We start from the raw sequence: 12,575 nt of genomic DNA, 5'->3' as shown, positions 1-12,575 counted from the left end.
CGTCTTTTCCAAAAACGTCTACTGTCTGTCTCAGGCAACTTAGTATCTTTTTACTCTACTGCACTGAGTTAAAAATTATATGTAAAGATCAGTTCATGGGCCAGGCATGATGGCACACACCTGTAATCCCAGCACTTAGGAGAAGGAGGCAGAAGGATCAGGAGGAGCTCAAGGGCAGTCTTGGCTACACACTGAGTTTGAGACCAGCCCAGGTTACATGAGCAAAGAGATCAGGTGTGGAACACATGCTTTATTTTCTAATTGTTTATGATGCTCACAGGGCGTTCTCACTAGAAGTGAGTGTAATCACTGGAATAACATGCAAATAAAACTTCTTAACAGTCATTCATGGTGGAAATACTGAAAAAGTACCAACCTTATAGGTGTTTAGACTCCATTTTCTAACGAGTTCTAACTTTTCCATTGCAGGATTTTTAATTTCATCTGCTAGGATCACTGGTCCACTCTTTGTCTGCGTTCTTTGGCCACCTGTGTGTTCACAACAAAGACAGTTTAGATAAAGGCAAGGCATGAAAGAAAAAGAACACCAATGCTATTCATACTGAGCTACCTATGCATCCCACAAAGAGGACTAGAACTTACAGCAGTCAAGGAGGATAAATTCTTATCACAAAAAAAAAAAAAAATTCTGTCCATTAAACAAAGGCCATGTGGTCCGTCTGCCTATTAAAAAAAAAAAAAAAAAAAAAAAAAAAAAAGCCCTAAGCCTGGCATGGAGGCACACACCTTTAACCTCAGTGCTTAGGAGGCAGAGGTAGGAGGATTGCTGTGAGTTTGAGGCCAGCCTGAGACTACAGAGTGAATTCCAGGTCAGCCTGGGCTAGAGAGAGTACCTACCTAAAAAAAAAAAAAAAATACTGTAACCCATCTTTTTTGTTGTTTATACTAGCTGCTGTTTATTTCAAGAAATATACAATCTTCACAACTAATCTAATAGGCTACTGGTCCTAAGAAAAGATCTTTGTTTTAAAAAAAATCAGTTTGGAGAGATGGCATAGCAGTTAAAGTGCTTGCCTATGAAGCCTAAGGATCCAGCTTCAATTTCCCAGTACCCACATACACCAGATACACAAGTCTGGAATTCATTTGCAGTGGCTAGAGGCTCTGGTATGTCCATTCTCTCTCCTTCCTCCCTCTTCCCTCCTCCTTCTCTCTATTTGTTCCCCTCTCTCTCATAAATAAATACATGCCTCCAATGATTTCTTTAGCCCACACTCCACAGACCAGGCAAGTGGATGCTGCCACAACTCTGGGCAATTTGAGGAAACAATTCAAATAGTCATTAAAAAGTGAAAGGTTTTCATCATAAAGGGATGACAAATATTTGAGGAACTAGATATGCTTAACCTGATTTAAGCACTATCAAAATATTACATGTGTCCCATTAATATAATCAATGTTTATGTTTTTATGAACCAGTCAGAAGATATACTGATTTAAAAAAAAAATTCCAGGGCTGGAGAGATGGCTTAGCGGTTAAGCGCTTGCCTGTGAAGCCTAAGGACCCTAGTTTGAGGCTTGATTCCGCAGGACCCATGTTAGCCAGATGCACAAGGGGCGCACACGTCTGGAGTTTGTATGTAGTGGCTGGAAGCCCTGGTATGCCTATTATCTCTCTCTCTCCCCTCCTTGTTCTGTCTGTCGCTCTCAAATAAATAAATGACAAAAAAAATTTTTTTAAGTTACACCACCAGTATAACAACCTGGGTGAATTAAGACCCACAGTGCACCTTTTTCTCAAGATCCTCACCCATAAAAATGTTTTTAAAAGCCAGACACAATTAGTAAAGGTAGCACTATAAAGTCCTAACAGTACTTAAGTAAGATTTTAGGACATGCACACTATATTTTCTAATGGTAATATAGTTTCTTTTCTTTCCTTTTTAACCTTGTTTTTTTGACACAACGTCTCATTGTCTGGAATTTATAATCCTGCTTCAGTCTCCCAGGTGTTGAGATTAGAAGCATGTGCCACCACGTATGGCCACTGCATCTCATATCTGACATCCACACCAGAAAAACAGTTCATAAATCTGAATGATACCAATGATTTGGTATAGAAACTTTGTAATAATTTTAAAATAACTCAAAGAGAAGAGAAAATATTGGTAATCGGCTTAAAAAATCTCAGGAAAGTAAAAGCTTTCGTCTCCTATTTATTCCTAAAAACCAAACAGCCTTTAATACAACTTTACCATAAAGACTGAGAGCAGTACAAAAAAATGAAGCATTTTTTAGAATTTGCAAAATTCTCTAAAAATCTAATGTCAAAGATGAACTGTGGGGTTCATTTTTCCAGTGTGTTTTGTGATGACTAGTTTGTTTTGAAGTGGGGCTTCTCTCCGTAACCCAGACTGGCCTTGAGTGCAGGCTGCTATGGCCTCAGTCTTCCCAGCGCTGGGATCATCTGCATGTCGCCTCATGTGCAGCTCAGTTTCCTCTTTTTATAGCCCGTAACATTAAAGCTCATAGACGTTGGCTCCTCCCTCCCCCTCCCCAGTATTTGTCATTGGGTATAAGCAGGTAAATTACATGGCACTGTGTGGTGATTTGCAAACTACTTGTAAACTGAGGCTGGGGAGGCAGCCTCCACCTGGCCCACCCCAGCACGTCTGCAGGCTGAAGCTCCCAGTGTGTGTGAGGACAGGGCAGAGAGGCAAGGATGAGAGAGTAGGATCAAGACACATTATCCAAAGCAAAGCAAAGCAAGGTGATCTCAAACCAGTCACATTTTTACTACATTTTCAATGCTTAAAAGGATGAAATTTCAGGCTTTAAGATATAGCCCAATTACTTTAAAAAGACAGAAAGATAGCCTGTGTATAGAAAAAATTCTTTTGTTAAAAAAAAGAAAAGCAGCAGCCACCAAGAAAGCCAGAAGGACACCTGCCTACAGAGACAAAGCACATGGTTATGAAACCAGGCGAGTTGAGCTTTAGCGGGAGTGAGAAGGGCTCCATCCAATCAGCGCGAAGTACCTGCAGGGGTGATGACGTCACTTTCTTGAGCCAGTCGGCTGGCTGCAACCCTACTGGGGGACAGCACAGACGGCAAGGGAGGTGGGGAACCTGCAAAGGCCAGACATTCCACTGAATCCACTTCCTTCTCCACATGCTGGACATTCTGAATACAGGTTTATTGCATTTCCTTTAATATATTCCAATGCTGAGATTAAAGACTGGAATTGCTATTCTTGGTTCTTGCAGGAGAGGACTAATAGTAAGTAGATGTCACCAGGCTGAGTTCTATATATAAACTTTCCATCGAACTGTCAAAGCCAAAGAGGGCACCTACTATACTAAGAAATCTGGCACAGTCATATCTGACTAGACAAGACTTCCCTGGATTCTGCCATTTCCAAATAAACTAATAGTGGGTGACTCAAATCCCAAGGCTGAATGACTTAAGGCATACGTAGATATTCTGCAACTTGTGACTCTTAAACATGAAGGCAAACTCAAGGAGACGAGTAGGGCAAGTCAGGGTAGGGAAGCATGTTCTAACACTGCCTCAAATGTGCATGTGCTCGGTCACAGAAACTGTCTCCAAACTTTTCACAACATAAATCCACACCAGATAATGCTGGCCACGGCCTTCCACATGGAGGCACAAGGACCTATAGTGACTATGCCACTGAGAAGCCTTCTAGAAATTAAAACCTCAAGCCTTTCCCAAGATCTACTGGACCAGAGGCTGCATGACCATAATCCTTGAGGGGGCTTGAGTGCTCTGAAGCTTCAGAAGTGCTGGGGGAGAGTCCTTTCTGACTGGTTGTAAGAAGTGCTTGGGGGGGGGGGGGGGCTGGAGAGATGGCTTAGCGGTTAAGCGCTTGCCTGTGAAGCCTAAGGGCCCCGGTTCGAGGCTCGATTCCCCAGGACCCACATTAGCCAGATGCACAAGGGGGTGCATGCATCTGGAGTTCGTATGCAGTGGCTGGAAGCCCTGGCATGCCCGTTCTCTCTCTCTCTCTCTCTATCTGCCTCTCTCTCTCTCTGTCACTCTCAAAATAAATAAATAAAAATGAGCAAAAAATTGTTAAAAAAAAGAAGTGCTGGGGGAGGGTGCTTTCTTAAGAACTACTCCTGGAACTTTAGATACTCTGGACACTCAACAAGATCTACTGGTCATTGGTACAACAGGCACCTGTTGTTTTTAGAAGGCTACTCTGAAGATTCTCAAACATAACCCAGTTTCAGAACTAGAGGAAAGAACACATTTTCTTCTGTGAACACAACTAAGCTATAATTTCAAATTCTGGGATTGAAATTCTGGCTGTAGCACATGGTACCAGAAACATATAGGCAATTTACTTATACCTCTGCTCTCTGAGTCATCTATAATTTAATACATACTAACTACCCATTATGTTGCTGCTGCTCAGAATTAAACCAAATTATAGGAAGTAATCATTAAAAAGACACTGAAAGCCAGGCATGGTGGCATATGCCTTTAGTCCTAGCACTTGGGAGGCAGAGGTAGAAGGATGCTGTGAGTTTGAGGCCACCCTGAGACTACATAGTGAATTCCGGGTCAGAGTGGGCTAGAGCAAGACCCCAAAAAGACTCAAAAATTAAAAAAAAAAGACATTTAAAACTATGAAAATTATTCAATATTCAGCTGACAATATTTTAATGCCTGTAATGCACTATTTCTCAACTACAACCTTCCCCAGTTCTGTAGAAAATACATTTCAAATTCATAATTAAACTTTCTAATAGGAACAAATCAATATCCACTGTCTTTACTTATAATTAGTGAGAAAAGCACATAATTCCAGACATGCTAAAGGTCTGATGCAGTCAGCCGTCAGTTTTACCAGCAAGAAAACCTGCATGTGGACTGGCTCTCCCACTGAATTCAAACCTACAAGTCTGAATAGATCACCATAACCTTTCCAATTGAGGGGTAGTTGTCTACTGAAACATGGTGAGCAATGAACTTTAAAACTAGAACGGGTAATAGAAATCAACTAGTTTTAACTCTCAATATTAAACTCTATGAGAAACGAGGCTCAGAGAGACTAAAATAGTTTCTTATTGGACTCAGAAATTTGAATCCATACCATAATAGCTCCATGATGAAATTCAGTACAGAACAATCCATAAGTTACTTGCTGAGCTAAAAGGCATTTCAATATTCTATTTTTTTCTTTCTTTCTTTTCTGAGGTAGGGTCTCACGCTAGCCCAGGCTGTTCTGGAATTCACTATGTAATCTCAGGGTGACCTTGAACTCACGGAGATCCTCCTACCTCTGCCTCCCAAGTGCTGGGATTAAAGGCGTGTGCCACCACCCCTGGCTACATTTCAATGTTCTAATAAACATCTTCAGCAAAGAACCCCATCTCCAATCTAAAAGGCACAAGGGTTGTTTTCTGGGAAGGAAGCAGTAAAATAACAGACAAGGGAAGATTCATGCCTCTCCTTGTTCTGGCTTTTAGTTTAATAACCTTTCTAAGAAACAATGCCATGGCACGTGAGATGTGTCACTAACATGCGCAGTGACTGGCGCACAGCTCCCACATGAGATGGCAGCGGGGTGCTGAGGTCTGGGCTTGCAGCTGGTTTGCCACTGCCACTTCTCTTCATCCCGAGTATCCGAAACCTTTAAGCTGAGTTACTTTAAATTAGTCTTTTCACTGAGTTATAAAAACCACCTGCCACTAAAAGCTGACTCTGAAGAATTCAGGATCTTAAAAGCTGCGTAGACACCTGTGGTGGTGTGATTCAGGTATCCCCGTAACTTAGGTGTTCTGAATGCCAGGTTCCCAGCTGATGGAGATTTGGGAATTAACGCCTTCTGGAGGGCAGAAGGGGGCAGGCTTATGGGTATTGAAGCCATTGTCCCCTTGCCAGTGTTTGGCATACTCTCCTGTTGCTATGGTCCACCTTATGTTGGCCAGGCAGTGATGTCCACCCTCTGTTCATGCCATCGTTTTCCCCTGCCATCATGGAGCTTCCCCCTCGAGCCTATATGCCAAAATAAACCTTTTCTTCCCCCAAAAGTTGCTCTTGGTTGGGTGATTTCTACCAGCAATGCAAACCTGACTGCAACAATAATGTTGGTACTGAGGAGTGGTATCATTTGCTGCTAGACACCTGAATGTGTTTTGGCCTTTTGGAGCTGAATTTCAAGAGGAATGTAGATTTGAAACCACAGCCTCAGAGACACCTTGCAGTGCTGTAAGTACAGCTTGGACTATTCTGGTCAGGGTTGAAAGACCTGAATGCAGTAAGAACTATGGACTGTGAGGTTTGGCTTATGAGGATGAGAAAGAGCTTTGCCTGGACTGGGCTAGCAGCTTGTGTGAGAAGCTTGCTATTATATAAGCCCATGTCCTGAGAAGTTGTTCGGGGCTGTTTTACATAGAAATAAACTGGTGTGAGCAGAGGGATATGGCACAGAAAAAGAAAAAAGAAAAAAAAAAAAAAGAAATCTTTGGGCCTAAACTGCTGCTTGTTCACCTGCAAATTGTTTGAGAGATTACAACCATTGAGATTCGGCCAGCTGACCTGCACTGGGGCAACTGGAAGAATTTGGACTCTTGAAGGGGTCTGAGTGCTTAAGGAGTGTCCTGTTCTTCAAAGTCTGCTTTATCTCACCCACCCCACCCCAGATTAACAAATTGGTACCGTACCTGGTATTATGGAGTATAAGAAGTACAAGAAAGAGGGTCACTGAGTTTTCAACACAGTCTTGTGTTTTGGAAACGGCCATGGGCAGTGTGAACCAGGTTTGCTGGATGCCTGCATGGAGACCCCATGGGGCCATGAGGGTGAACTGTGGCTTGCAGTGGAGACCCATTACAGATGTCAGGACCACGACATGTTTGCTAAGGAAAGCTGCCAGCCCCGGATGAAGTTTTTTAGGACTGTGAGTAGCCTAGCTGGAGGGGCGGAATTGGAACTCCAGGGACTAGTTGGTTAGAATTATCGGACTTGGAGACTTGTCAATCACTAGTTATTGGACTTGGAGCTACAGGGTTTGGCATTTGTCATGATTTGTTTTAAATCTTGTATTGGTTGAAGATTTCTTTGCTATGCCCAATGCCATCATTTGCAGTGTGAATGGTTATTCTGTGCCACTATGGGTGTTTTTTTTTTTTGGTGTTAGGGCTCAGTTAAAAGATCTTGGACTATGGGGATGTTTGAACATCATTAAGATTAATAAAAACTATGGGGACTTTTAAGGTTGGACTGAATGCATTGTATTTTATATCATGAATGGATATCAGTTAATGGGGACCAGGGGCGGAATGTGGTGGTTAGATTCAAGTGTCCCCCATAAACTTAAGTGTTCTGAATGCTAGTCTCCCCAGCTGATGGCAATTGGAAATTAAAGCCTCCTGGAAGCAGTGTACTGTTGGGGGTGGGCTTATGGGTGTTATAGCGAGTTTCCCCATGCCAGTGTTTGCCACACTCTCTTGTTGCTATGGTCCACCTTATATTGGCCAGAGGGTGATTTCCACCCTCTGCTGATGCCATCGTTTTCCCTTGCCACCATGGAGCTTCCCCTCGAGTCTGTAAACCAAAATAAAGCCTTTCTTTCCCAAAAGTTGCTCCTGTTTGGGTGATTTTTACCAGCAATGAGAACCTGACTGCAACAATACCTGTGATCCTGGCACTTGGGAGGTTGAGGTGCAAGTATAAGTTTGAGGCCAGCCTGGGTTACAAGTCGAGACACTGTCTCGAAGAAAAGGAGGGACTTGGGATAAAGCTCCGTGGCAGAGTGCAGAGTCCAGGCCTAGCGTGCACGAGGCCGGGTCCAGTCCCCAGCAGTACAAAGCAAGTGATAACAGCTAGCTGACGAAACTGAGGAGTCAGGTCAATTTTCTCTACAGAGAGGCCGAGGAACATAAACACACGAGCATCCACGAGAAGAAAGCCCCAGGACAAGTCCACTTCCTGTTCAGCCGATGCTCTCGTGCGCCTGGTTCCCGCTGCTCTGTCTGTGACACCCCTGCTGTTGGCCAGACTGCAATACTGGCTGCCACTTAGGCTGAATTTAAGTATAACTTCTATCTTTGCTTTTGGGAATCAGTGGAGTACAATGTGAATCCCCTTCTTTTATAACAACTATTCAATAGTAAAAGTCAGTATGAAACAATCTTTTCGTCATGTTTCCAGAGCTAACACAACCTATTTCCTCTACCACTTTCCCTAGACTTTTCCCCTGAATTTTAATCATACCACTCTTGCTCATGTTCACGCCTACGTTTATGTTCATACACACCTTCAAACAAGAAGCCCTTGAAACAGCCCCAACTTTCCAATAAATGTTCAGTAACTTACCCAAATATGGAAGAAAGATTCTCACTGATCAGTAGTGCAGGGTAGGTTTAAAATGTTTTACAAACTCAATTCAAAGGGAGACATAACTGCCTTTATCATGAAATGTGCATTTCATTCCAACGTGAAGAGTGACTATCTAGGACTAAGTGAAACTGGCATTTTAACATTCATGTACAGTAGATTAGAATGGCCAATTGAAAACAATTATTCCACAATTCTGTCACATAAGAAGGAAAAGATTAAATCAAATATCAGCTAAATAATTTCAATGAAAATACTTAAAATATCTCAGTAAGTTCATTTTTTATTCAATGGTGACATTTAAATTTAAAACTTGGGCTGGAATATAGATTAGTGATACATTATATACCTACTTTAGAAAAGGTCCTAGGTTCAATCCCCAGCACAAGAAAAAAAAAAAAAGAATAAAATAAAATTTGAGTTGGTGGTTGGTCCAAAACTTGTCAAATTATGCAAAGTAGGCCTATACATTTAAGCGACCGCAACCTCCGAGCACTGTCAGGTGCTCAACAGGCCTTCTCAGGCTCCAGGGTCTCCCCTGGGTAAGAGGCTATATGCTTCAGAATGAAGGAAACTGCACTTTCAAAGAGCAGGTTCGGATTTTTGTTTTCAAGAACTGTACAGATGTACACTGTTGAGATAAGGACAAGCGTGCTTCCTTGTCATAGATTTATTTTTCTAAACATGAGCAAAGAGGAGGTGAACTGATAAGGCTACAGAGTGCATTCACTTACTCCATAAGGCCTACTGACAGGCAGGCTGCGAAAGGAACCCCCCCCTAAAGGATGGGCTCGTGGGGCTCAAACCTTCTACCTGAACAACATGGCAGAAGCAGACCATCTGGATCCCTCTGGCAGTCTGGAATCGTGTTGGTGCTGGCAGAGATGTCCATGCGGAGCCCAAGAGAAAGCCCGGGTACTGGGTTCTAAGTGAGCTTCTCCCAACAGCCACATCTTAGGTGTGTTGTCCTAAGTCACTGACGAGTTAAGCAGCCTCTGTGTGCGCTGGCCTGGGCTGGGAGGAGCCCCCTGGATGCTCGTGGCTGCTGGGACCCACAGTGTGCAGCACGCAGCCTCTGCCCTTCCTGACCGTGCTGCTGGTTCTCCCTGCAGGGAGCCCCAGGCCTCCGTGCACTACAGAGCCCTCTGAGTCCTTCCAGGGGTCCCTGGCCCTCAGGGCGGCCTCAGAGACCTCCGACACACTGTGTACCACAGGGAAAAGGAAAGTTCCAGCTAGAAACTTGTGCTGAAACAGACATACACAGCAGTCAGTGGGAGAGCCTGGAGCTACGGCAGAATGTCAGAGCACATGCCTCGTATACAAGAGGCCCAGGGTGGCCACTCCCAAGGGGAATCTGGAAAATTGTACACACTGATCTGTCTGCACAAAGACAATTAAAGTGATTCTTAAAACACTTGTGTGGAGGAGGGAAAGGATCGTGTTTAGGATCTTCTCTCTACAAAGGTGGCGCGTGGCGAGCGAGCCTCCACGGCGGCCGTCCTGACGGGCGCGGGTTCTTACCTCCATGTGCTCCTGCTTCAACAACCCCCTCTGTGGCACTGTCAAAGCCATGAGATGTCATTTGAGTTTCTGAGAGCCCAAGTCCAGATGGCAATGAACGCTTCAAATCCTTAGTAACATTTGAATAAAAGAAAAAGAACTTGGTAAAAAAACTCCCACATCACATAACAGTTCAGAATAACTGTGCCTTTAATCACATCCTAGACTGATTTTCTTTTTCCTGCAGAGTATTCCCCTATACTGTCCTGGCATTCAACAACAAAGAGCTGCTATTCAGTGGCACAAAACAAGCCTAATGCAGATACTGTCATTATTCTAGAATCTGGGAGCAGACAGATATCAACATTCTATTAAAAACTCATCTCCTAGCTGGGGGTGGTAGCACACGCCTTTAAGGACCAGCACTCGGGAGGCAGAGGTAGGAGGATCACCATAAGTTTGAGGCTAGCCTGAAACTACACGGTGAATTCCAGGTCAGCCTGGGCTAGAGTGAGACCCTACCTTGAAAAACAAAACCAAACATAAAAAAAAAAATCTCCTGATAAATCTATTAGGAAGACCATTGTAAGGAATACAAGATCACTAATATGCCCTGAATGGAAGATGATTTCTCACATAATCATGATAAACCTAACCAAGAGGCTAATCATTAATGTGTAATATTAATTTCACTTTCAAGGTAAGACAGATGAACTGGGATTCTCTGACTTCAGTCAGGTTGTGCAGAGGAAATTTCCTTTTATTTGGATGGGTGTTACATGCTGATAGTAGTGAACCCCAAATGTGAGTAAGCTTGAAACCGAAACTTAACTGCATTAAAAATACTATTTAACACTTAATCATAAAATTAAGAAAATAAGCATAAGAAGAAAGCCCAGAAGCTTTGTGGGAGATTTTTGTTTGTTTGGGGTTTTTTTAAGGAAAGGTTCACTCTAGCCCAGGATGACCTAGAAATCATTCTGCAGCCCCAATCTGGTCTCAAACACATTGTAATCATTGGATTAAAGGTGTGTGCCACCAAGCCCAACTAGCTTTGTGTTTTTTAAGAGGCTCAAAGCAAGTTAAGTATATCCTAAAAATAATTCTATTTAAAATCACCAAAACCCAAACCTGAGAACAGTTTGCAGGCTCTAGCAGAAGCCACTGTGTTATCACAGAGGCTAAAAACCGGCTTCTCTCCATGACTAGAATGAACCAAGTCTGTAAATCTAAAATCAAATCACATTTCTATATCTCTGTAGTACATTTTCACAGGACTTTCAGGGCCAGGGCCAACTGTAAGTAAACACAGCTGAAGAGCAAGACACACTTCCACACTGGTCACAGTTCAGGGTGTCACGACTATAGACTCCAAGATGTGTCACTTGCTAATCCATCACCTTTTCTAATGTGATGGTAATGCAGGGAGCCTACGGCAGCGATCCAGCATGTCTCTCCTGGAGGGGCAGTTGTCCTTTTTCACTTGGAACGACTGGCCCATCTTAATCATTGGTAGAAGAAGAGCCATCACCAAAGAAGAAAGCAGGTTAAAATTTGCAGTGTAGCCGTGTATTCAGAAGAGGGTGTGAGCAGTATACACGGAGTGAAAGCCCTGCAAGGGAGGGAGCCAGACCTCATCAGATGCCCCGGGGAGGACGTGAAGGCTGGCACAGGGGCCAGGCAGGACGCTTTCGCAGTCTAACCAAACATTTGTGGCAGAGGAGCCAGGAAGCCTGGGGCACCATTGTCATGTTATTGGCCAAGCAGGAAGGGCAGCAGGGAGGCTCCCAGTGCTCCGTGACAGATGGGGAAGAAGAATTAGGAGGGTCAGACTGAATGTCAAGGTGGAAAATTCAGCCTCGGTTCAATTAGAAAGTTGTAGGTTTGGAATAACAGATGTGCTTGATCTGGTGCAAGGACTATGCTAATAATATTATTTCTGTGGCACATGTAAGAACAGCTTACAAGAGAAACAGAAGGCAAGATCAATCATGAGACAAGACACTGTCCATTATCTGAGTCAGGTAGAAGGGGGGAGGGTGGGAGACAGAATGACATTTAGGAATAATTAAGAGTAACTAAGGTATAAACTTTCAAAGAAAATCTAGGGTCCAGCTAAGGATTCAGGATAATAAACAATAAAGGGCAACATATAAGATAATATATACACCCGACATAGAGGCCCTTGCAGAAGTTAATTTCCGTTAACAGGCACTGGGATAGGCAGAATAATTTAGGTCAGTGGTCAGGGCAGAACTGATTTCAATCATTCCATCTGTTCTGCCTGTGGAAGGACGAGCAGCACAGGTTCCCTGACATTTGTGGCCATGACACAATTTATTTTCCAAATTTTAAAAAATTTACTCATTTGAAAGAGAGGAACACACAGACACTGCAAACCACCTCCAGAGTCACGGTCCACTGTGTATGTCCGGCTTTACGTGAGTACTAGGTATTCGAGGTTCAGTACAGAGGTTCTGCGACAGTTTACTGGTATAGAGAAATTATTAATGGCTCAGAGCAAGGTGGATTAAGAGGGAGGAGTAAGGAGATAGGAGAGTGGCCTGTGGATAAGGGAAGAATCAAGTGGGTCAGGCACAAAGGCCAGGCAGTGATAGCAGGGGAAATGGGGTAGGCGGGGGCTCTGAAGCCCAGAAAGGAGAGGGAGAGATAGGAGAGGGAGAATGCGAGAGAATGGCAAGATGGGATGGAAGGGAAGGTGCGTGTTGGGAGAAAGGCAAATA

At 43.5% G+C, this 12,575-nt stretch overlaps 1 protein-coding gene across 9 annotated transcripts in view; it reads right to left on the bottom strand.

Annotated features, from left to right (window-relative positions):
- Arfip1 (ADP ribosylation factor interacting protein 1) overlaps positions 1 to 12,575 on the bottom strand; it is a 110,027-nt gene that overhangs the window by 45,554 nt on the left and 51,898 nt on the right. For 6 of the 9 annotated variants that reach the window (XM_045130935.1, XM_045130932.1, XM_045130936.1 and 3 more), the window contains 3 exons: positions 9,853 to 9,961; positions 3,000 to 3,089; positions 377 to 489 (listed from right to left, as the gene is read on the bottom strand). In XM_045130935.1, the coding sequence (XP_044986870.1) occupies positions 377 to 489; positions 3,000 to 3,089; positions 9,853 to 9,961 (312 nt within the window). The remainder of the gene's footprint in view (positions 1 to 376; positions 490 to 2,999; positions 3,090 to 9,852; positions 9,962 to 12,575) is intronic. The other 3 variants (XM_004655870.2, XM_045130937.1, XM_045130938.1) reach the window with 3 other exon arrangements.

This window comes from Jaculus jaculus, chromosome 12 (assembly GCF_020740685.1).
Source record: "Jaculus jaculus isolate mJacJac1 chromosome 12, mJacJac1.mat.Y.cur, whole genome shotgun sequence".
In the NCBI taxonomy this organism is placed as follows: Eukaryota; Metazoa; Chordata; class Mammalia; order Rodentia; family Dipodidae; genus Jaculus; species Jaculus jaculus.
This window is presented reverse-complemented; position numbering and strand designations above follow the sequence as displayed.